General features: G+C 44.1%; 1 protein-coding gene across 1 annotated transcript in view; it reads right to left on the minus strand.

The window, feature by feature from the left end:
* Positions 1–24,052, minus strand: part of SMG7 (SMG7 nonsense mediated mRNA decay factor) — a gene marked incomplete at both ends in the record, with an annotated part of 85,804 nt that extends 61,752 nt beyond the window's left edge. The window contains one exon of the mRNA XM_080699174.1: positions 24,024–24,052. Coding sequence (XP_080555300.1) covers positions 24,024–24,052 — 29 coding nt within the window. The remainder of the gene's footprint in view (positions 1–24,023) is intronic.
* Positions 24,053–25,063: the final 1,011 nt, after the last annotated feature.

Consider the following 25,063-nt stretch of genomic DNA (forward strand, 5'->3'; position numbering starts at 1 on the left):
CCTTCTTAAGTTACTAAATGTGCAGGAGGCAAAGTACAAGTCTATACCATATAAACAAAATCAAATTACCAGTTTACTTGGGCAACTCACCCCAAGAAGTTAGAGTTCATAGCAAATCTGGTGGATATCGATTATTTTTTTAAACAGGCAAAAAAACAATGACCAAATATTTTCCAAATTTGATAAAATTTATAAAATCATAAATCTACAAAACCCAATAAACTGTAATTAAACACAAAAGAAAACTCACAAAGGCATTTTAATCAAATGGTTGAAAAACAATCACAAAAGAGAAAATCCAAAAAGCAGACAGAGAAAAAAGACATTCAATAAGATGAACGTCATAAAATAAATAAATAAGAGCTGGGCATGGTGGCGTACACTTGTAATCCCAGCATTTAGGAGGCTGAAACAAGAGGATCTGGGTTTGCGGACAGCCTCAGCTAAGGCCCTTTGCAACTCAGTGAGACCCTGTTTCAAAATAAAGAATAAAAAATAGGGCTGAGGGTAAAGCTCAGAGGTAGAATGCTCCTGGGTTCCATCCCTAGTACTGCAAGCAAAAAAAAAAAAAAAAGAGAGAGAGAGAGAGAGAGAGAGAGAGAAAGAAAAAGAAAGAGAGAGAAAGAGAGAAAAGAAAAAAGAAAAAAGAAAAAGAAAAAAGAAATATAAAGGCAGGCATATTCAAAGTGTTGAAAGAGAAAAACTTAGTCTATGGTTTTATATTCACTGAAAATAGCCTTCAAAACTGAGGTTAAAAAAATACATCTTCAGAAATAAAATCTAAGGAAATTTGATACGAAACAGATCAACACCACAAGGAATGTATTTAAAAGGAAGCTTCTCAGGCTTAAGAAACATGATACCACCTGGAAACCTGGAATGAAATAAAGAAATGAGGACTGCCAGAAATGATAAACATGTGAGTAAATGTAGTTTTTTGTTCCTTATTTTAAAATTTATTTAAAAATTATTTAAGCCAGAGCTGGGCATGGTGGTGCACGCTTGTAATCTCAGCATTTGGGAGGCTGAAACAGAAGGATCGCAGTTCATGGACAGCCTCAACTACTTAGTGAGGCCCTTTGCAACTTAGTGAGACCCTGTTTCAAAATAAAGAATAAAAAATAGAGCTGGGATGCAGCTTAGAGGTAGAATGCCCCTGGGTTCCATCCCCAGTAACACACACACACACACACACACACACACACACACACACACACCACACACACAATATGTATGTATACATATGTATATGGTATATATATATTTAAATCAAAATTATATGTTGGAGCGTAAAACAAATTTAAATGTTTTACGATAATAGTACAAATAAAAGGAAAGGGAAATGAAAGTATGCTGTTGTAACATTTTATATTATATATAAAATGGCATAGTAGATGCGCAGCATAAATCCTAAAGCAACTGAAAGTGTGAGACAAACTTAAAAAACAATAGAAGAGGTAAAGGAAAACAAAGAAACAGAGAAAAGAGAAATGGATAAATCTACAACTATTTGGAAGTTTCAAAACTCCCTCTCATTAAATAAGAGAACAAACAGAAGACCAGTAAAGGCTGACGAATACTATCAACCTCAACCAAACTGATCTAACAGCATTTATGGAACATTTTACTCAACAAAATAACACACCTTTGTTGCAAGGGCACAAAGGAGTCTCCAGAAATTAAAAACCAGCAAACCACAGAAACTAAAATCACAAAAGCACAAATCAATATCAAAAGCCAGCTGGAACTGGCTGTCTAAGTTGAGGAATAAAGTTACATAACTCTTCAAATATTTGTACATAAGACAATGTATTTCTAAATAACCAAAGGTCAAAGAAGAAATATCAAGAGAAATGTGAAACTACTTTAAACCAAATGAAAATGGAGACATACCTAATGTGTAGGACGCAAAAAAAGTGGAGCTGCCGTATTTATAGCCTTCAATGTTCATATTAACAGAAACATCCAACAGCACTGACCTAAGCATCTCCCTCGGGAAGCTAAGAAGAGCATATTGAGCCCAAATGAAGAAGAAAAATCTAGAGTAGAAAACATATGAAAAATATGTAAAGCCAAAAGTTGAGTCTTTGGAAATACCTGTAATTCTTCCCATACTGACCCATACTTATAATTCAAGTCCAGAAAAAACAAAACAAAACAAAACAAAAAACAGAACAGGCTGTTTTGGTAGAAACTAGTAGGCTGATATTAAAATTTATCTGGAAATCCATATATCTAGAAGATCCAAAACAATTTTCAAAAGGAATAAAGTTAGAGAACTTACACTATTTGATTTCAAACCCTACTGAAGAGCTATGTAGTCCTGGAGATGTAGTTCTATTATTTACACACACACACACACGCACACACACACACACACGCATATATGTGAAACAGAGATCAGAAATAAACTCATCTACTGTAGCCAGTCAATTTCTGACAAAAGTGCCAAGGAACTTGATATGGGCAAATAATTTTAACAAATGAAGCTAAAACTGAATGAAAAATTTTAAACTAGAAAAAACCTCAAGCAATACAACATACACACAAATTTAAATGGATCAAAGATTAATTTATAAGATACTGGAAGATTTTTTTTCTTTTTTTTTTTTTTTTTTTTTTTGGTAGGTCTGGGCATGGGACCCAGGAGCATTCTACCTCTGAGCTACATCCCCTGCCCTATTTTTTATTCTTATATTGAAACAGGGCCTCACTAAGTAGTAGCTGAGGCTGTCCATGAACCCTGATCCTCTGGCCTCAGCCTCCCGAATGCTGAGATTACAAATGTGTGCCACCATGCCTGGCTTACTGGAAGATAACTTAAGAGTGAACTTTTAAAATTTATTTTTCTTTTGGCAGTGCTAGGGATCAAACTAAGGACCTTGAGCCTAAGAGGGAAGCTATCCACCACCGAGCTATACCTCCATCCAGGAGTAAACTTTACCAACTGCTATGATTGAAAGGCTATGTCGCCCCCAAAATGCATGTAGAAGCTTAATTTCCAAAACTACAGTATTTAAGAGGTGGGGTCTCCAGGAACTGATTAGTCAATGACAGTGCCACCCTCATGGATGTGAGTGGCCTGTGGGCTAAGAGAAGCCAGACAGTGTGACACATGCTTCGTAATCCCAGTACTTGGGAGTCTGAGACAGGAAGATTGCGCTCTGAGGCCAGCCTCAGCAACTTAAGTGAGCCCTCCACAACTTAGAAACTGCTTCTAAATAAAATAATAAAACGAGGCTGGGAGTGGAGATTGGAGGTAGAATACCCCTGGGATTCAATTTCCAGTACCACTAAAAATAAAATAAAAAATAAGGAGGCTAGGAGAGAATTGGCTAGCCCTCTGTTGCCCTTCGGTACCTTCCCATGTGCAAGGACAAAGCAACTGTCCTCTGTGGAGGATGCAGAAATAAGGCATCATCCTGCAAACGGTCGCTAAAACAGAAATTTCTGTTGTTTATAAATTACCTCTTGTCAGGTATTTTGTTATCAATAGATGCACAAATGGACAGAACCATTACCCCACAGTAAAGAATTCTTAGATAAGACTCAATAAAAGAAGTTAATAAATTGTTTTGATCAATATTTAAAACTTCTGCTCTTCAAAAGACACATTAGCAATAGTTTTTGATTACTGTCCTTTGGTTATGAGAGTAGCTGGGTAAAGGTACAAGTGGGGGCCTTCTGAACTACTTTTCCAATATGGAACTATAAAAATATTTCAAGATGAAAACTTTAAAATCTGAAAAAAAAAGACATTAAGAAACTGAAAAGGCGAGCCACAGATCGGAAGATATACACATATTTACATATGTTTGTATATTTGTGAATATGCATGTATGTATATGTATATACTTTGGGTTAAAATCTTTTGTACTAACACCCATCCACCCATCCATCCAGGCTGACATTGAGGATACAATCCTAACACAAAATTTGTATCTCAAAGATACATACAGTCATGTGTTGCTCAACAAGGTATGATGTGAGAAATACATGATCAGGCAATTTTGTTGCTGTGTAAACATTATGCAGTGTATTAGCATAATACCTAGATGGATAGTCTACTCCACATGTAGTGTGTGTGTGTGTGTGTGTGTGTGTGTGTGTGTATCATATATATGTAGCATGTAGCGTACACACATACATACATATATATCTTTACTCCTGGGTTACAAACCTGGCATACAACCCATAGTGTAGACAATAAATATTTATGTATCTAAACATAGAAAAGGTATAGTAAAAATACTAAGTGATGGGAATTTTTCAGCTGCTGTATAATCTTATGAGACCACCCTTGTATATGCAGCCTAACATTGACCAAAATACCCTCACTTGGCACAACCATACAAAAATGTATGCATACACACACACAAATCAAGAATGATGAAAAAATATATTCACAAAAAGCCTTTTAGGTGAAGCTTTATTTACAATAGCAAAAAACTAGAAACAGCCCAAAGGTTTATCAAAAGGTGAGTGGATAACTGGCATGTCCATGCAATGGAATACGATTCAGCAGTAAATGTATGCAACAATGTGCATTCATCCCTTGACATATTTTATGCCACACAAAAGAATTCAAACCTAAGAGTACATATTGTATTATTCAACTTATGAAATACTCTAGCAAGCAAAGTAATCAAGAGTGATAAGAATCAGAGTAGTAATTTGCCCAAAGCACAGAAGACTAAATTAAGTCAGGACTGACTGCAAGGGTGCCTGAGAACCTTTCAGGGATTTGGAAATGTTCTGTATCTTGATTAGGGTGGTGTCTGAAGAAATGTGTCAAAATTCAATATATATATATATATATATATATATATATATATATATATATATATATAACAGAACCCAGGGGGCATTCTACCTCTGAACTATACCCTCAGCCCTGTTTTTATTCTTTATTTTGAAGCAGGGTCTCACTGAGTTGCAAAGGGCCTCACTAAGTAGCTGAGGCTGTGCATAAACCACGATCCGACTGTCTTCGCTTCCCAAATGCTGGGATTACAAGCCTGTGCCACCACGCCTGACTCCAAACTATATTCTTATTTATTTTTTGTGGGTCTGAAGATGGAACCCAGGGGCATTCAACCTCCAAACTATACCCCCTGCCCTATTTTTTTTTTATTATTCTTTAATTTAAAACAGGGCCTCACTAAGTAGCTGTGGCTGTCTGAGAACCATGATCCTCCAGTCTCAACTTCCCAAATGCTGGGATTACAAGCCTGGGCCACCATGCCCGACTTCCAAACTATATTCTTGAAGTGCATTTATTATATAAAGATAATCTGATTAAAAACAGGTACATGCTGGGCTGAGGGTATGGCTCAGTGGCACAGTGGTATGTGTGCCTAGTATGTGTAAGGCCCCAAGTTTAATCCCCAGCATCATTTACACACACACACACACACACACACACACACACACACACACACACGACAGGATATGCTTATAATTTTGGGTTTTTATCCATGGTTTCTGGCTTATAACAATCTCAACCTGTGGGATCTGTGCCATTTCCAGGTAGAGTGACAAAACTAAACTGGATCAGAAGACACATGGCTGGTGTCTAATGCTGAACTACTGACTTATCTTTATGGCCACAGAAGTTAAAGCGTTGATTGTGATGTGACAGTAGAGAAAAAAGTTTTGTGGGTGTTTTCCTAAACACAATACTTAACCTAATTAAATTCATTAACTATATATGATAAATGCCTATTTTTACACTTGTTGGGGGTGTAGATCAGAGTGCGTAGAATGCCCCTGGGTTCTACCCCCAGTACCGCAAAATAAATAAACAAATAAATAAATGAATAATTATTAAAAGTCATCAAGAATGGGAATTGGAGCTGGCCCGGGGGTGCACGCCTATAATCAAAGAACTTGGGAGGCCTCAGCTACTCAGTGAGGGCCTCCACAACTTGGTGAGACCCTAAAGAATAAAAAATAGGGCTGGGGGTGTGGCTCAGAGGTAGAATGCCCCCGAGTTCAATGCCCAGTGCCTCCCTACACACACAATACTATTTTCTTTATAAATTACCCAGTCTGTGGTACTCTCTTATAGCAACACAAAAGGGACTAAGACAGTGATAGAAATAATTGTATTATACAACTTGCCACTGAATTCTTCAACAAATTTTGGAGGGCTTACTATATCCTAGACACTATTCTAGGCCTGGGGACACAGCAGTGAAGAAAATGCAGAAAGCTGATTTCATGGAACTTACATTTTTGACCAGAGGTTGTAGGAAGATGAATTAAGCATATCAATATATAAAATAATCTAGTGGGAACTACTAGACTGGGAAATGTCAGATCTTTCCCTGGAGGGTGAGGCCCCAATTCAAGCTGTCAGGCCCAGGAGTTAGGTGTACAATAGCTGGGGTCATCTACAACCAGTCTCAGGGAAACTACACTTGGCCCTTCCCAAGCAGAGAGATTAGACATGAGCTTGAGAATGAAGCCCAGAACTGAGCAGAACACCCAGATCTTTTGCTATTTTGGAAAAGGACTTCCCAGATATGATGAAATGAAGGATTTGGGCAAAGGGAGACTATCATGGATTATCTGGGTGTGCCCAACGCAATCACAAGGATTCTAGTAAGTGAAAGAGGGAGAAAAGGGTGAGAAGAGATGAGGGAAGCAGAAGGCAGAGATTCGGGCAAGGGAAAGGATTCTCCCCAGGGGATCCACAAGGAGCAGCCTCAAGTTTAGCCCAGGGGGACCCACTTCAGACTTCTGACCTCCAGACCTGTAAGGTAACACATTTGTATTGCTTTAACTCTTAACACCAGTGGTAATGTGTCACCGTGCCAAAAAAAGCTAATACAGTTGTTAAACATGCCTCCAGCCCTTTCATGTTTAAATGAAACAGAATAGTTTCATTCTTCACGATTAAGACTCTAACATAGTCTCATGTTCCCATCCTTACACCTTAAAAAGATAATGTGGTTTTTGCTTCTCTATTGCTTAAAGCAAATGTACTTAGTTTTGTTTACATACTAATGAAGAATATTACTGATTCAGACTACTATTCCTTGAAGACCAAGAAATGTCAATTATTATGAGAAATTCATGTAATTCAAAATGATTGAACAAGCTCATACATTAGTCAACATTTACTGAACATCAGTGTGGCTCTAAGGTACTAAGAGAAAGCCATCTCTTCAAACGCTATTATGGGAACAAACATGGTGAAAACACACAAAAGTAACATGACCAATGTAGAAGACTACACAGAGACGCATCTAGTCATTTATCTGAAAAAAAAAAATCAGGATGATTCAAACAAAGATTTTCTGGAAGCATTTTAAAGACAACACATGAAGTCACATTAAAAGAAAAAAAAAAAAAAAAAAAAGACAAGCCGGGCCTGGTGGCGCACGCTTGTAATCCCAGAACTTGGGAGGCTGAGACAGGAGGATCGCACAGGTTGGAAGCCAGCCTCAGGTACTTAGTGAGGCTATCAGCAACTTAGTGAGACACTGTCTCCAAATAAAATAGAAAGTAGGTCTGGGAGTACAGTCTGGAGGTAGAAAGCCCCTGGGTTCCATCCCCAGTACCACATACAAAAAGTACAACAGTAATAACTGGTTACTTTTAATTTAAAAGTCACACTTGGGACTGGGGATACAGCTCAAGTGACAGAGCAGGAGGCCCTGAGTTCGATCCCCAGTACAGCAAAAATGAATAAATCCCAGGGAATTTTCCTTTTGAAGCAACTTATTAAGATTGGCATTTCACACATGACAAATCATATCTTACAGTGCTAGAAGCTGGCATCTAAACATCTCTACGTAATACCACTGAGACAATAAGAGAGCTCTAAGTTATAAAAACTGGAATGCCATTCTCTTGTCCCATTAACCCATGTGGGTCTGAATTAGGAGTTCACAGAACAGGGGGTTCTCAATATTCTCAAGGGTTCTGGGAAGTAGAATGTATCTAAATATCAATACCAAAGGGAGCCAGGTGTGGTGGCTCATGTTTGTAATCCCAGCATTCAGGAGGCTGAGACTGGAGGATCTCGGTTCATGGACAGCCTCAGCTACTTAGTGAGGCCCTCTGCAACTCAGTGAGACCCGGTTTCAAACATAAAAAGACTATATAAAAAAAAATAGGGCTGGAAGTGTAGATTGGAGGTAAAATGTTCCTGGGTTCAATCCCTAGCAACACACACACACACACACACACACACACACACACACAAAGGGAGAAGGTGCAGAAAGAGTAGGTATGATAAAGGAGAAGTCATAGGTCAAGTAGTCAGTAATATAGAGCAGTCAAAATAAATTTATTTCAAATATAAAAGAAAATAAATCTCCCCTACCTACTCCCTTACAGAAAATAAGTGCACTGGAAAGGTTGCAATTGATGAATCATGTATACTATGCTTGATATGAATATAAGAAACACGTAAAACAAAAATAAAAATCCTACAACTCTAAGCAAAAATGCAGCTACAGAGATCCAGTTGGTATGATACACAGTTAAAAGCACGGGTTCTGAAGCCAGACTCCTGGGTTCAAACTTCTGTGCATGACTTCGGGTTTAACTATTGTGAGCCTGTTTGCCCATCTGTAAAACAGGGCAAGAGCAGTATAGACCTCGTGAGACTGCTGTGAAGATTAGAGAATAAACATAGCGTTTGAAATGGTGCCTGGCACAAAGTAAGTGGACGGCACCACGCTAAGAACTTTTACTGTTACCTCACTTATTCCTGGTCAACCCTAAGAATCTTATTATCTCCATTTTGCACTGAGGTAACTAACCCACTGGAATCTGAAAGGCTAGGTAACTAACCCACTGGAATCTGAAAGGCTAGGTAACTAACCCAAAGTCATACACTCAGTATTCAAACTCAGGGCTGCGAGAAAGCAAAGGCTTTGCTCTTAAATCACTATACTTTTAAGTGCTGGACTTGAGCAATACTCCATTTGAAGTATCAAGTTACACTTTCTGACAACAAAGCTCCATTTAATCAATTAATCAATTAATTAATTATAGTTCTGGGGAATCTACTGGCACACTACTTCTGAGCTACACCCCAGCCCTATTTTATTTTTTATTCTGAAACAGGTCTCACTAAGTTGTGATGCCTCGCTCAGTTGCTGAGGATGGGTGCAAACCTGTGATCCTCCTGTCTCAGCCTCCCAAGTACTAGGATTACATAAAGTTCCATTTTTTAAGGTAAAGTAAGGAACTGATAAGGTTTGCCTTATCACATGAAACCTGGGCAAGTACAGATAGTTTCAGGGAGTGTGGGGGCAAAAACCTAAAAGCAATGCAGTAGAGAAGGCACTAACTACATTTTTAAGGTGCTAAATACAGATGAGAGAGGAATGGTTGGGAAGAATGTAGAGGTTAAGGGGAGCTTGTTTAAATATTTATGATGAAGCTCCCAAAAAGAGAAGTTAATGTAAGAAACACTGATATCCAGACCAGACAGCAACCTTAATATGGAAGAAGGGAACTTTTTCCATTACACTACAAACAGAAGCCAGACTAGTGGAAGAGGCAGCAGGAATAAGATCAGTCCCACCAAAAGCATTCTATTTTTATGTCAGCTGAAAAGGCCATCTGCTAAGGGGAAAGTTCAAGAAAATAGAAGTTTAAAATTACTACCGTAAAAGAGTAAGCAAGCCAGAGGGAAAAGAACTAACAGATATCCCAGTGGAAAGCTATGTATTTAAACAGCAACTACCCAGTCTCTAAGATTCCCCCCTCCCCCGTGAAAGCAGTGCTCGCCATAACACCCCAAGAAGCAACAACGCGTACTGTCAAAGCACCCCCCAGTCTCTCCCGCAGTCTGGGAGCCAGGTGGCCCCAGTGTGAAGGGCAGTGGAGCATGGACTATCTGCGTCCTTGGCTCCAGGTCCCTAGTGGGCTGCAGGCACCCACATTTTGAAACAGGGTCTCGCTGCATTGCTGAGGCTACCCTCCAACCTGTGCTCCTCCTGCCTCAGTCTCCCCAGTACTGAGATTCCAGGTATGTGCTACCATGCTGGCTTGTAACCTTTTCTTTGACACCCTGGACGAAAGCGTGGCCTACACCAGTGTCCGCCTGTTTTTGCAGGTGTGGGGTTTTTGTTCATCCCCTAAGCTTTTCTTTTAGTCTTCGGCTGCCCTATACCTGTCAGTGGGACTGTTCCCAGTGAGCTTACTTACAAGTCAGTGGCCTTCTGTATGGTTTAAAACCTTCTGTGGTGAGCCAGGTGTGGTGGCGCACGCTTGTAATCCCAGCGTTCAGGAGGCTGAGACCTGGAGGATCATGGTTCGCGGACACCCTCAGCTACTTAGTGAGGCCCTCTGCAACTCAGTGAGACCCGGTTTCAAAATAAAGAATAAAAAATAGGGCAGGGGGTGTAGCTCAGAGGTCAAATGCCCCTAAGTTCCATCCCTAGACCCGCAAAAAAAAAAAAAAAAAAAAAAAAAAAACACCCTTCTGTGGCTCTGAACAAGAGATGCTCGAGACTGTTAAACCCCAGAGCCAAGGTAGCCAACACCTGGGAAGCTTCTCTTCCCAACCAGCCACTCTCCAGCTCACTGAGCCCCACACATGGCCCAGAATCATCACAAAAGCAGCTCTAAGTGCAGATTTGAAGAGAGTTGAAAAATGATTTTGCTACAGAAGTCTGGTTTGGGCTTAAGGAAGCTGCACCCTGTCCCACTGGGCTGGCTGCTTTCTGTGGCTGTAACAAAATGCCTGGGATAGTCAACCTGAAGGAGGTAAGGATTCTTTTGGCTCGCAGTTTCAGAGATTTTTTCCATGATGGTCTAGGCCTGTGGGGAGGTGGCAGAGCATGCTGGGGTGTCTGGTGGAGCAAAGAGAGGAGGGTGGGGTCCCAACACACCCTACAGGGCAGTCCTGACCTGTGACCTAACTCCCTCCCACGGGGCCCCACCTCTGAAGGGTGGGTCCAACCTTTAACATAGGAGCCTTTGGGCGACATTTAAGGGCTAACCCACTTTGAGGGGGGCAGGGGTGCTGATTACCTCTCCCCCAGAAGGAGCCAGGGGAAGGAGTAGTTGTCCCATCCTGGGTCTAACTACTGTCAGGAGACCACCCTGCCCTTCCTACACATTGGGTCCTATGTGGTTGCCATGGGTAACCCAGCTGCACATCAGGAAGCAAGACAGTCTTTGGGTGCGGTGTGTGCAGATCAGCCTGGGACAGGCCAGGAGGAGGTGGACAAAGGCCACGGAGGCCCAAAGGGAGGCAGAGTTTCCACGGCATTGAAAACTCAGAGCAGAGGTGCCATCAGGGGTGCCTGGGCTCCGCTGTGCACTAATGTCCAAGACCAGGGAGTCCTCGGAAGCAGAAACCTTCCCCTCAACAGACTGCATTTAGAGTGGCAATTGAAGATAGAGGGTAAGAGGACAAGATTTTAGCAAGAACCAAGTTTCCATCACTAAAAACCCACCTTGTATGGGCAGTGCCAGTTCTAGCTGCTAGTCTCCATCCAGGCCTCTGGGGTCATGGAAGGTCATAAATACTCAGAAACAGCTCAGTTCCATAAAATCACTGAATCCAACTCCTCCTCATGCCCTCCTGTTCTGTCAATCTATCTGTCTACCTACCTAGCATCTATCCATCTGTTGGTTCTGAATCTACAGCCTTTTAGCATCCCATAACATTTTGCATTCTTGGCTAACTAAATCAGGACCTTCCCTTTTATCACCTGCAACTGTTGGGTGCGGAGACCAAGGAGAAAACACTTGGCCATCTCAAGCCCTGGAGGAGAGAGTGCAGGATGGAGTCCTGAAGTGCCTCTGTGGCCCTGGCTCTGTACCTGACCTTCCCTTTGGCTGTGGGTGCTTCTGCTTCAGGTTCCCAGGAGGCCCATGCTGCCAGGCCCCCTTCCCAGCAATGTGTGGGGCTCCCACATTGTAAAACGCCATCTTCCACCTATTTCCCTTCTTTCCTTGGCCACCAATCCTCTTCAAAGACTTCCTACCCCTACAACTCTACCCCCTGGCCTTCCCCTAGAGAGTCCAGCTGTTCACCAAGTTCTAAAGAAAGACTCTGCTTCTGGAGTATCTCTGGTTTCAGGTCCCCTCTTCCATTTGTACTTTGTTCTCAGTTTACTGGGCAATGCCCATGACTGCAGATCAGTCTCAGCATCCAGTGGAACCTGAAGTCTCCTTGCAATTCATTTTCTCAACTGCCCTGTAAGCCTGTTGCACTTGTCCTACAGAGCCACCTCAGGTTCTGATAAAGGCTTGCTTCCTACTGGGGTCATTCACTGACCATCCCGCAGGCTTCAGGCCATGCCTCTGTTTTTCTGACATTTCTATCAAAACCCACATGTAATGATACTGTATGAAACTTCTCAGGTTTCCCCAACCAAACAGCCATCTCTTGGATCCCTTTACCATCAGATGCTTCACGTAGGTGTTTACTTGTTTTCCACTACAATTTATCATATGCAAAATTTATTTCTTCTGCTAGACTCTAAGTTTCTGAAGGACCAATGTCTTAATGAACTTTATGCCTCTTACCCTATGTGCTAGCTACTCAGAGTCCATTCAACACACATTTGTTAGTCGAGCATGGTAGTGAGTAATGCATGCCTGTAATCCCAGTTCTTGGGAGGCTGAGACAGAAGGATTGCAGGTTCAAGGCCAGCCTTGCATCTAAGCAAGGTCCCTTAGCAACTCAGCAAGACCCTGTTTCAAAACAAAAAATAAAAAGAGTGTAGCTCAGAGGTAGAATGCCTTTGGGTTCAACGTTCAGAATCAACAAAACAAAACAAAACAACAGCATAAGCCAGCTGTCATGAGCGATGTCATGATATTCACATAGACCAAACATTTTTGTCTTTTTCCCCTCCTTTTTTTGTGGTACTGGAGATGGAACCCAGGGGCATTTTACCTCCAAGCTACACCCCCAACCCTATTTTTTATTCCTTATATTGAAACAGGGTCTAAGTTGCAGAGGTCCTCACTAAGTAGCTAAGGCTGGCCACGAACCCGCCATCCTCCTGTCTCAGCCTCCCGTGTACTGGAATTACAAGCGTGTGCCACCAAGCCCGGTTCAACTTTTGGGGCTTTCTATAATGTCAGAATTTACTATATAACAATAAATTCACAAGCTCCACTACTTTCATCAGTTTTTAGTTGCTGAGTACTTGTAGTACTTAAGTTCTTTTATTCCAAACTTAATATCTATAATGCTCAGCGCACATAACATACTTCACTCAATGATATGCATAGGTTACAGAAAGGCAAAGGAAGGGTTAGGTGGCCTCGAGGGCTCAGGAGGCTTTGCAAAAGCAAAGGCAGAGCAGATAGGAATGCAAGGAGTCGGTGTAGGTGGTTAGATAAGAGTTTTAACAAACCAGTTCTGCAGACATGTCAAGGCCAGGCAAGGATGCAGACAGAGAGGAACAGCAACTTCAAAGAGGCAGCTTGAGAGGCAGCTTGGAGTGGGCCCTGCACTGTCTTCACAAGCAGGGAAGCCAGGCTGGACTGAAGCCCAGAGGTGTGCGGCTGGGGTGACATTCCTGGGCAAGGCCTGTGCAGAGTGACTCCGTGACCGGGTCAGTGTGCTGCGGCGGCCAGTCTTGGGGTGCTCCCCCTTTTATGGGTCTCAGGTGATGGGATGCTTCATTTGGTGGTCTGGTGTGTTTCATAAGCGCCTGGGCCTGGTTTTTCTGATACGGGGCTGAAATGCATTCACACACTACTGATTTGGTAAGTTCACAGGTGATCATTTTTTATTTATCAGTCTGCGTCTTATGGTATGCTGTGCAGACGCTGAATGTTTAGTTGTACAAACAAGGTGCAGAGTAATTTTACTTCAGCACTTACATTCTCAAAATAGAGTAATTCATGACAAAGATACCATGGAATTAAAACATCATCAAGAACTGTGACAGAAGCCTAGAGGTACAGCTGAGCGGCAGAACACTTGCCTATCACGTGTGAGGCCCTGGGTTCAATTCCCAGCACAAGGAAGAAAGAAGAGAGGAAGGGAAGGATCAAAATGTGCACCATCAGAGAGGAGCCCGCCGGCCAGCTGGTGCGGCCTGTAAGCTGAGACAGAAGGATCTCAGGTTCGAAGTCAGCCTCGGCAACTTAGTGAGGCTTTCAGCAATTTAGTGAGATCCTGTTGCCAAATAAGAAATGAAAAAGGGTATAGCCTGAAGGTAGAAGGCCCCTGGGGTCCACCCCTTGTACCACAAGAAAGAGAGAGAGAGAGAGAGAGAGAGAGAGAGAGAGAGAGAGAGAGAGATATCCTCCAAGTATTTTTCTCTTTCTTCCTTTCTTTTTTGTGGCATTGGGGATGGAACCCAGGGACATGCTACCTCTGAACTACACCTTCAGCCCTATTTTTTATTCTTTGTTTTGAAACAGGATCTCACTAAGTTGGGGAGGGCCTCACTAAGTACCTGAGGCTGGTCGAGAAGCTGCAATCCTGTCTCAGCCTCCCAAATACTGAGATTGTAAGGATGTGCCGCCACACCTTGCTAAGTATTTCTTTCTTTATGACAGACTTAAGTTAAATCCAGAGAAACTCCACTTTATCTCAGTAACTAAAGACTTACGGTGTTTCATTGGTCCAATGCTATGGAACTCTTTTCCTCTCCTCTTACCTCCATTCTACAGCTGCTGTGTTGAGAGATGTGGATTCTAAAAAACAAATCCTATCAATTCAAAGTTGGTTTCAGAATTAAGTGTATTTCTTAAAATTCTCAGTATCTGCCACATAATTCAATAATGTTCTGGATAAGTAATTTTTACTTAAGATAAAGCTACTTATGAAAGTCAGGGGAGGAAACCTAAAACCTGCTTATCTCAAAGGAAGTATTACAAGTACTGCAATAAATACCCTTCTCTTAGCCAGGTGCAGTGGTGCACACCCATCAGTAACTGGGAGGCTGACAGAAGATACAAAGTTCAAGGCCAGCCTTAGCAAGTGAGACTCAGCAGCAAAATAACAGCAACAACAAAGGTTCTGGGGGTGTAGCTCAAGGGTAGAGTACTTTTGGGCTCAATCCCCAGTACTGCAAAAAAAAAAAAAAAAAAAGTTTATCTTGTGTCTCCCTATTTCAGTAGGAATGTGTATATCAAACATTAGCCATTTCCATTTGAATATAAATTGCAAGCAGGCATGGTGTCACATGCTTGTAATCCCAATATTTGGGAGGTTGAGATAGGAGGACTGCAGGTTTGAGGACAGCCTCAGCAAGTGGTGAGATTCTCCTCAACCTAGTGAGACTCCATTTCAAAATAAAAATAAAAGGGTTGGAGGTAAAATGTCCCTGAGTTCCATCCCCAGTACCTAAATAAATAAATTGTTCCCTTATGATTAATAACCAGGTTCTTGGAAAGAGAACCTTGGATTCCCAAGGGAAAACACAGAATAAGATGGAGACTAAGCAAAATCCCTTTAATTTAAAAGATATAATCTGACTGCCAGTCTCATCTGATCATATTGTATCAAGCAAGCTCTCAATCATTCCTAATACTGAATGTCTGTGTGTATGTGAGTGAGTGTGTTACTGGGGATTGAACCCAGGGGCATACTAACTCCAAGCTATACCCTCAGCCCTATTTTATTTTTATTTTGAAACAGGGTCTCACTAGGTTGATGAGAGCCTCACTACTTGCTGATCTGTCCTAGAACCTGTGATCCTCCTGTCTTGGCCTCCCAAGCACTGGGACCACAGGTGCACTACCACACCCGGCTCTAATATTGAGCTTTCTAAGAGTTCTAAGGAAATACTGCCCTGGGACACTTAATCATTTTGTTCCTCTGGTTTCTACATTCTCCCTTCTTTTTTTTTCCCGCCTGGCTAATCCTGCTCACCCTTTAAAACTCAACTCAAGCTGAAGACAAAAAGTAATGCTGAGGAAGGCCAGGGGTGGGGCATGCCTTTCTTTTTGTCACTAGTGGGATCAGGCAGGCCAGGAAAGCTGAGCAGGCAGGGCAATCAGGATTTCCTTTGAGTGCCAGAGCTCACAAGCATCCCACAGGCAGAGGGGATACCTCAGAGCTGGTATCCTCAACAGCCCTTCTGTGAGCTTAGTCAAACTACTGGAGGCCATTTTCCCTGTGTATCCCCAGAGACCTAGGATATATACCTTGGCCCCAGCAGGATGTTTACTAGTAGGATGGATGGATAAATGGATAGGAGAGAGGGACATAGAAAGGAGAACAAAAGTGTGCTTATGACAAAGGAAGGGAAGCAATCCGTGGGTTAATGGTCACTATAAGGTCTTTGGCACCTTTGGAAATACTAATTTCAATAAAGTACTAAGAAAAAATAAGTGGATGGCAGTAAAAAGAAAAACATAGTAAACTTGAAATGCTACCCTTCCACCCCCCCCCCCCAAAGAAGAACAATTAAAGAACAGAATTTAAAGGGAAAAATCAAACTTGGAAAAGACTATTACGGAAAAACTTGAGACTGGTTCACAGAAGAGAAGACGAGTAGAGGGGATAATTACAAGACTAGAAGGAGGAGAGCGCAGCACAACTGAGAAGCCTCCTAGAGGAGTGCTACGCGTGTATTCAGAGCCAGGCGACAAGGTGTCTGCAGCACCGACTGAATGCTTTCCTCTCAGGGCCTTTACCAGATAGCAAGTCTTCACATCTACCTCCTCCACATCTCTACTTCTCTGTCCAAAACTTATCTAAGAAAAACTTAAAAGCGGCCTGGACAAATTTTGAATAATTCTTTTGGAATAAAGGAGCCATGAGATGTTCCTCCTGCTTGAAATGCCAATTTGCATTAAGATCCACTTTTAACACGCCCACCCAGCTTTCAATACTTAGGTCAAACCCTGCCTCTTTCAGGATGCGCTCCTCATCCACCTCCACCTCTGGGGAATAAACACCCTGATACTCACACAGCACCTCTGCTTCTCCATCATAGCACTTACCAGTTCATCAGCTATCTGCTACATAAGTGTCCTTCTCCAGCCACCTTGAATTTGCCACAGGCAAAGCCCCAGTAATTGTGCTCCACACATAGTAAGTACTCAATAATTGCCAGTAAAAGAAAACTCAGATTAAAAATTAAAACAAGTCCGAGTATTTATGGGTATAGTATGAACATAACTAGCCTACTATTACCTAAGAGAAGACTGATCAGAAAAAGCTTAAGAAACACTCTGTGGCTGAGAGGAGGAAAAAAGAAGATGGACCTATATAAACTAGCTGTTATGATTTGGTTCTAGAAGGCCTCACAAGGCCCTGTACTAAAAAAGCTTGGTTCCTACATGATGCCTGCTACTGTGAGGCCGTGGAACCTTGAAGGAAGAAGCTGCAGGTCTCTGGGGTGCCCCCTTAAAGGACACTGTGGGGAACGAGCCAGGCTCTCTGCTCCGGTAGCCAGTGAGCAGCTTGCTCCACCACACACTCTCCACCAGGAGGCGCTGCCTCGCCACAGGGCCAAAAGACCACGATGGAGACCCCAAACTGAGAGTCAAAACAAACCTTTTCTCTTGCTAAGTTTACCAATCTTCCCTTGGCTATTTGTTACAGTAATGAAAATCTGGGAAGCCAGCTGACACACTGTGCATAAGAAATACATCTTCATCTTCCCTGTATTCATATTTGTGTGTGTGAATAGAGAGAGAGAGAGAGAGTGAGAGAGTGAGTGTGTGTGTGTGTGTGTGTGTGTGTGTGTGTGTGTGTTTTACTGGGGGTGGAACCCAAGGGCCTTCTACTGCTGAGCTACATCCCAGCCCTGAGTTTTTTACTTAGAAACAGTCTTGCTAAGTTGCTGAGGCTGACTTTGAACCTGCAATCCTCCTGTCTTAGCCTCCCAAGTGCTGGGATTACAGGCGTGCACCACCACACCTAGCTTCCTGTATATAAATTTTTTGTCACTGGTTCTCAGTTGAGGGTGAACTTATACTTCCAGGGAACAATCTGGATTCCATCTGGCAATCTGTAGAAACATTTTGGTTGTCACAAGTAGGGGGAATGATTTTGGCAATCTAATGGGGAAAGGCTGGGAATGCTGCTAACACCCTACAATGCACAGGACAGCCCCTGAGAATAAGGAATTATCTGGTGCCAAGAGTCAGCAAATAATAGAGAAACCCTGCTCTAAATGAAGGAAAAATGAAAAAGAAAAATCCAGTTGCTATTGTCCTGAGATTCCTAAGCTCTTTTTAAACAATGTTAGCAGAATCTTCTCTTCTTCTGACTAAAAATTAGTTCCAAGGGAGAGTGCCTAAGCAGCTAATAAGAAAGGAGTCGGTTTTAAGTTCTCACTTACAAGCCACTGGTGTCTGTCCACAACAATACAGCAACTAAATGTAAATACAGCTTGAGTGCAAAACTTAGTGATATGTGATGTGCAACTGCCAACATACTTATATACAAATGAATAATCCACTGTATGCAAGACATCTGCTTAATAATTCAGTCTCTGAACAAGACAGACTACTCCATCGAAACTTTCAGACACTCATTCATGCCACTAATAACAAAAATCTGAAATGTAGCTAGGGTTAGAGATGTAGCTGAAGCTGCAATTACTACAGTATAAAACAAACTAGCCCTTTTAAAGTCTGAACTACCCTCTTATCCTAAAACTGCCTCATGAGAAACTTGCTATACTGGTGGGTCTAGATCTTACAGGCCCATTAAAAGCACCAACAAAAAGCTCCACAACTGCTTCCTGTCATGAAGGTAGAAAGCAGTAGCTATTAGGAAACAAAGAAATGAAACACAGGCTAAGACAAGAAGTATATATTTTGAATCCCACGAAAACCACAAGGGAAGCAGAAATCAACTGCCAAAATAACTCAGCCAGTCAATATCCACACAGGTAACGTACTACTATCACCATTACAGCAAAGACTTAAAATCTGCAAGGGACAGTCTTTATTTCAAATATTTTACCATATTTGGTAAATCAGCCATGCTTAGCTGATTTTCTGGGACCAAAGCTACTTTATATCCTAATAAAAGATATGCCTGATGGGAAGAGGGAGATAAATCACACATATTAAAACCAGTATGTGGTACAGAATTTTCTTTTGCCAGGTGTAGTGATATACACTTGCAATCCCAGTACTTGAGAGGCTAAGACAGAAGGACTGCAGGTTCACAGCCAGTCTCCACAACTTAGCAACTGTTTCAAAATAAAATAGGGCTGGGGATATAGCGCTCAGAGGTAGAATGCCTCTGAGTTCAATCCCCAGTAAGAAAAAAAATTTTTTTTCTTTTTCTTGGGCTTTTAGTGGGGGAGGGAGGCTTACTGGGGACTGAACCCTGGGTCATTCTACCTCTGAGTCACACCCCCAGCTCGATTTTATTTTGGAACAGGTCTTGCTAAGTTGCTGAAGCTGGTCTTGAATCTGTGATTCTTCTGTCTCTGCCTCCCAGACAAGGAGATTCCAGGCCTCTGCACCCAGCTGGCAGGTTTCCTGAAGCTTCAGGGGCAGTGAACAGCCTGGAGCCCCCCCCCCCAATTCACTCACCCCTCAGTGCTCACTGGCCTTGCAATTCCTCTCCCCAGAACAGGGGAGGCCATACAGTTACTCCATCCAGTCTCATTAGTGACACATCTTATCTTACAATACAGTGGATATTTTCAGTACAATTTAAATGAAAACCACTTTCCTGCTATCTTAGAAATTAACTCTGTTACATTGTTTCTACCACTGGAAACAGTTTCTGACATTGAAGGGCCACTGGAATGGCCTATTCACCAGATGTAGTTTAAAAAAACAAAACAAAACCTTAACAAAACAATTTGTGGATCTTCCCAATAAAGGCATCAAACACTATGGGTTAACAAAGTGGATCTCACTGAAATAACCACAGCATAGGAAGAAATGAAAGAAGAGAACAGGGGCGGAGGGAGAGGCAGCTGAGGGCGTACCTGGCAGCAAGTGTCACTGGTGCCGCCTTTACAAGGACCTGCCTTCTTCCACTGGTCTTCCTATGGCTATGCTCATTCTACTTTCTCCTCCTCCAAAACGGCTCTGATGATGCCTTCTCTAGGCTACTTTCCCACTCTTGCTTTCCATCTTTGATATGTTAACATCCCATTTCTATTCTTTCAAATTGCCATCATTTAAATAATAAATTGTAGCAATAAATTCAGAATGTCAGTCAGCCTAGGAGAAAATGATAAGTCCCTTGCCAGGCGTGGTGGCGCACGCTTGTAATCCCCATGCTTGGGAGGCGGAGACAGGAGGATCGCACAGGTTTGAAGCCAGCCGCACTGGGTTTACGAGACCCTGTTTCCAAATAAAAAGTATAAAACAGGTCTGGGAGTGTAGCCCGGCAGTAGAAGGGCTTCCAGGAACCCCAGTACCCCCCCAAAGAAAAGTCCCTTCTAACAACAACAACAACAACAACAACAACAACAACAACAAATCTCACTATCACTGCTTGTTCAGAACATCCCCTTTCCCATGTGGAGGGGTTTTCATTTCATCTCTGCTCTGTTTCTACAACTTGGGACTATTCAGTCCTCCTGACCTTGACTTCCCTCTTGGTCTGACTGAGGCTTCTTACTTCATATCATTTCTTACTCTTTTGAGACTGCGTATTACTCCCTGGTTCCCACCACCCTCCCATTCCTCCTACCATCCCCCTTCCCCCCTCCTCAGGATGGTACTGGGGATGCGACCCAGGGGCATTCTACCTCTGAGCACACCCTCATCCCGATGTTTTATTCTTTATTTTGAAACAGGGTCTGAGTTACAAAGGGCTTCACTAAGTAGCTGAGGGTGACCATGAAACGGGATCATCCTGTCTCAGCTTCCCAAAATGCTGGGATTACAAGCTTGCACCACCATGCCTGGCCCAAACCCCAGCTCATTTATTCTAAGATATTAAAATTCAGCAAAGAGTAAAACTTAATTTCATTGACATGAAAGAAGATCCATACTATGCATTTCAAAACTGCCAGGTCAGGATTTTCTGCCATTGACAAAGGTAGGCAAAAATCTTCTTGAAGTCAAGGTCATGCCGGGCATGGTGGCACAGGCTTATAAATCCCAGTACTGAGACAGGGGGATGGCAGGTTCACAGCCAGCCCCAGCTACTTAGTGAGGCCCTCTGCAACTTAGTGAGACCTTTTTTCAAAATAAAGAATAAAAAAGTGTTGGGGGTGTAGCTCAGAGATAGAATGCCCCTGGGTTCAATCCCCAGTACCAAACACGAAAAAAGTCAAGGTCACGGATAACAGCTATATTCCCAACCACATTCATTCAGCAATACCCAGCAGCCTCCCTGAGCTCCTATAAAAACCAATAGTTTTTTTTCTCCTAAGACTCGCGTTATTTCCTTGGGAAATCCAGACAGGAGTGAGAAAAAACTGATGCCTAGGAATCTTGAAGGGACTCCAAGTCCTATGCCTCCTTTTTGCTGATTCAAGCTCAGCTGGGAATACACAGGTTAAACACCTTGTCCATCCCCCTCCCTTTCTTCAAAGACCTAAATTCATCACACACTGTCTCCCATTGATTTCATAACCTAAGGATAAGTCTTCCTGACCATGTGGACTTAGAAGACACATTAGCACAGAAGCTTCTCAAAGCCCACTGATCTTCCCATTAAAAATAAAACCAGTTTCCCAATCTGCTTTTCATCACACCTTTCTAGCCTTACTGCCAAGACCTCAGTGCTGGCCCTGGATACACACCATTATAATATACAGAGCAGTTTTTCTAATATCTAGCTATGAACGTGGGAGATTCCCAGCAATCGAATTATCTTGTGTTTTCTACGGTCTACTCATTTCAACTATAAACTGTAGATCATGACATTCAAGACCTTCTTAAATATGGACACCTTATTAAATAGAATTTTCCTGAACACTGTGTATATAAAACAATACATTCCTGTCTTACTTTTTCTTCCTTGCACTTGCAACTACCTGGTGCATATTTATTGCCATGTTTACTGCCTACATCCCTCTACTGGCATCAAGCCCTTCCATGTTTACCCTTTGGTTCACCAGTGTATCCTCAGCACCTAGAATATAGTAGGCTCTCAATACACTGGGAAGAATGAAAACAGACATGAAATACAGTATAGCTAACTTGAAGTAGGAAGACCTACACCTGAATTACAGTTTCTACATACCAACTACTGGTCCCCAACAAGTTTAACTTCTTTGGCCTCACTCTCCTAATCTGTGACAGGAAGGGGTCAAACTTAATACAACCCTAAGCTTTTCCAGCTACACTACACTACATTCTTTTGTCTAACTAAACATCTCTCCCCCTCTCCAAACTTCCTTATATGCATATCTCTTTCCAGTTTCCTTCCATTTGGAATCTCCTCTTCTTAATCCACACCTGTCAGAATATCATTCATCCTTAAAGTTCACTAAGTGCAATTTTCTTTGTTAAATCCTAACAAACTGGAAGCCTGTAAAAGGAGGGTGGAGTTCTTGCTTTCTATTCTCAGCAGCTGGTACAATGCCTCCCATACAGGTGATCAACCAAACATCTGATGAATCATGAGTGTACAAATGAGCAAACCAACCAAGAAGCCTTTCCTGATCCCCCAACTGCTCAGGCAGTCTGCCTTTGGACTCATAATATTAGTATCTTTTATGGTCCTTAACTACATTACACTGTGTGCTGTACTTAATATACTCACCCATTTGATACTAAACTGCAAATGTCTTAAGATTAAGGACTGCCCTGATGTTTTCCATATCTCTATGCCACCTACCATTGATCTGTGCCACAGCTGTACTTAAGTGTATATGCTAAAAAAAAAAATAGATAATAGGAGAAAAGGTCTCAATATATAGATACCATTCCAAGTATTGTATGGTCACCGCACATACATGTTGTGTTAAACTCAGGCATTCAAACATAGCTCTAAGATCTCATCCTTTATTCCTCTCCATACTCTGCTTCAAAAAACTCTGGCTACTTTCTAAAGTAGAATAGAAATCCTGTGCGGCACATAACTGCATACCTTCTCGGGTATGTGTGTGTATATATGTATGTATGTATGTATGTATGTATATTTCCACAGGCATTAAAATTTCAATTCACTAAACAGCTAAAGTGACTCTTGTATTCATTTCAGACTTCTACGCCCATCAATTCCCTCCTCTGCAAGGTATGAAACCACTTTTTTTAAAAAAAACATCTTCCATAACGCCTGCCTTTCTTAGTTCTGCTTCTAAAGGACAAAAAGGCAGTTTTAAAGCCTTCCCCTTTTCTAAGCGGGAGCAACTCCCCCATTAGTCTCAGGCTCCAACCTTATTTTTCTCTGCCAACAGGCTTTTGATCGTCTTTAGCTCTACCTCCAAGCTCTTATTCAGCTGCCACGGAAGCTCACTGGCTGCACAATAAGCTGATGTCTTTCCATTCAACGTGCTCTACCAGGTTCCACTAAGTTTCGTTGTATCTGCACCTTCCCCTTCCTGAAATGTGCACCAACCGCCGCCCTCCCCGCCCCGGCACACACCTCACAGACACACTGCACCCAGGCATCACTGTACCTCCACTCAAGTTCCTTACACCACTCTTATTGAATGCACACGCCTCTCAGAATGGTATCTTCCAGTTACACCGATTCTAAGCCAGTTTCTTCGGGGGAACACAACCTTGTTCACCGGATCTCCCTCTTCCCTCCCTTCCCCATCCATCCCCCTCTTCGCAGGACCCCCCACCCCGCCAACTAACTACCCAGGGCGTCCATTCCCCGTCCTCCCGCCCGCCCAGCAAGAACGAGCTCCGGTTTCCTGCGGCCTTCCCCCGCTCCGGCGCGCCCTCCCCCAACACCAGGTGCGCCGACTTCCAGCCCGGGCTCCCGAGCGCCGCCCCGGCCGACCCCCGCCGGCCAGTCCCCGGCCGGGCGCGGGCCCCCACCCGCTCCGCCCGGGTCGCGGCGGCCCGGGCCTCCCCCGCCGGGCGCGCGCTCGCCCGCGCTCCCGCTGCTCCCAACCTCCCCGGCGCCGGGAGCCGCGGCCGGAGCAGGGCGCCGCTCCGCCCCCGCCGCAGGTCCGCAGCCCCCGCGGCCGGCCGAGCCCGGGCGCCCGCGCCGCCGCCGGCCGGCCCCCGCCACTCACCGGAGATACTGCGCGCTCTGCAGGCTCATCCTCCGCCGCCGCGTCTCCCCGCGAAGCCTCCGGGGGTCTCTCAGGCTCCTCGGAGCGGCCCCGCGGCCCCGCGGGTGCTGGCGGCCGCCGCCATCTTCCTCTCCTCCGGCTCCTCCTCGCCCGGCGGGGGGTGGTGAGTGAGGCGGCGGAGGGAGCGGGGAACGCGGCGGTGTGCGGCTCCGGCCCGTGGGGCGCAGGGACGCTCCGACCCGGGAGGGGGAGGAGGCGGAGGGAGCAGGGCCGGGGCGGGGGAGGGGGCCACCGCGGAAGGAAGCGGCTCGCTCTCGCGAGACTTCAGCAGCGCCGGCCGCGCGGGCTGGCTTCCGCCGCTCTAGAGCGTTCCCCCCCGGGCTCCGCCGGCCCCGCGGCGGCTCTGCGGCGGCCGAGGGAGCTGCTGCTGGCCCCGGGCGACGCCCCGCCGGTCCTGCCCCTCTCCTCCCGCGCGAGGGGGCGCCCCCAGTGTCACCAGGAACATCGAGCCCAAGTCGACCGGGAGTCACACTCAAAGTCTTCCCCCGTCTCTCCACTCCGCCCGATTCCTCGCTTCCTCTTTCCCTTCTTCCACTCTTCCCCACCGGAAACGCTGCCCCTTCCTCCTACAGTTCCGCCCGCCAGTCCGTCGACTCTCGCCTTCCCTCGCGCGCTACTGACGCGGTGGCCTCCCCGCTCTTTTTAGCTGCCCCTCCCCAAGCACGCTGGGAGACTTTTGGAGGAGATAGGGTGGAGTCCGGGGAGGACGGGAGAGTAAAGCCATTGGGTTGGATAAACCGCTGCCATGGCAACTGGAAGATGTGGTTGTATTGTCATAGTAACCGGTGTGTGCGGACCGGGTGACCCTCCCCTTGACGAAAGGATTCCCGGGAAACCGCTCAGGATTCCCCCCGGCTTCCCTTTCATCTCAAGACCTCCCCGGTGTTGGGAGTCAGGTAGCGGTCCCCGGCCACGGAGCCATTCCTCCTCCCTCCCCCTTCCCGCCCCCCTCCCCCTCCCCGCCGCAGTTGGGGGGGGGG

The sequence above is a fragment of the Muscardinus avellanarius genome (assembly GCF_963383645.1).
Source record: "Muscardinus avellanarius genome assembly, chromosome: 7".
Classification (NCBI taxonomy): domain Eukaryota; kingdom Metazoa; phylum Chordata; class Mammalia; order Rodentia; family Gliridae; genus Muscardinus; species Muscardinus avellanarius.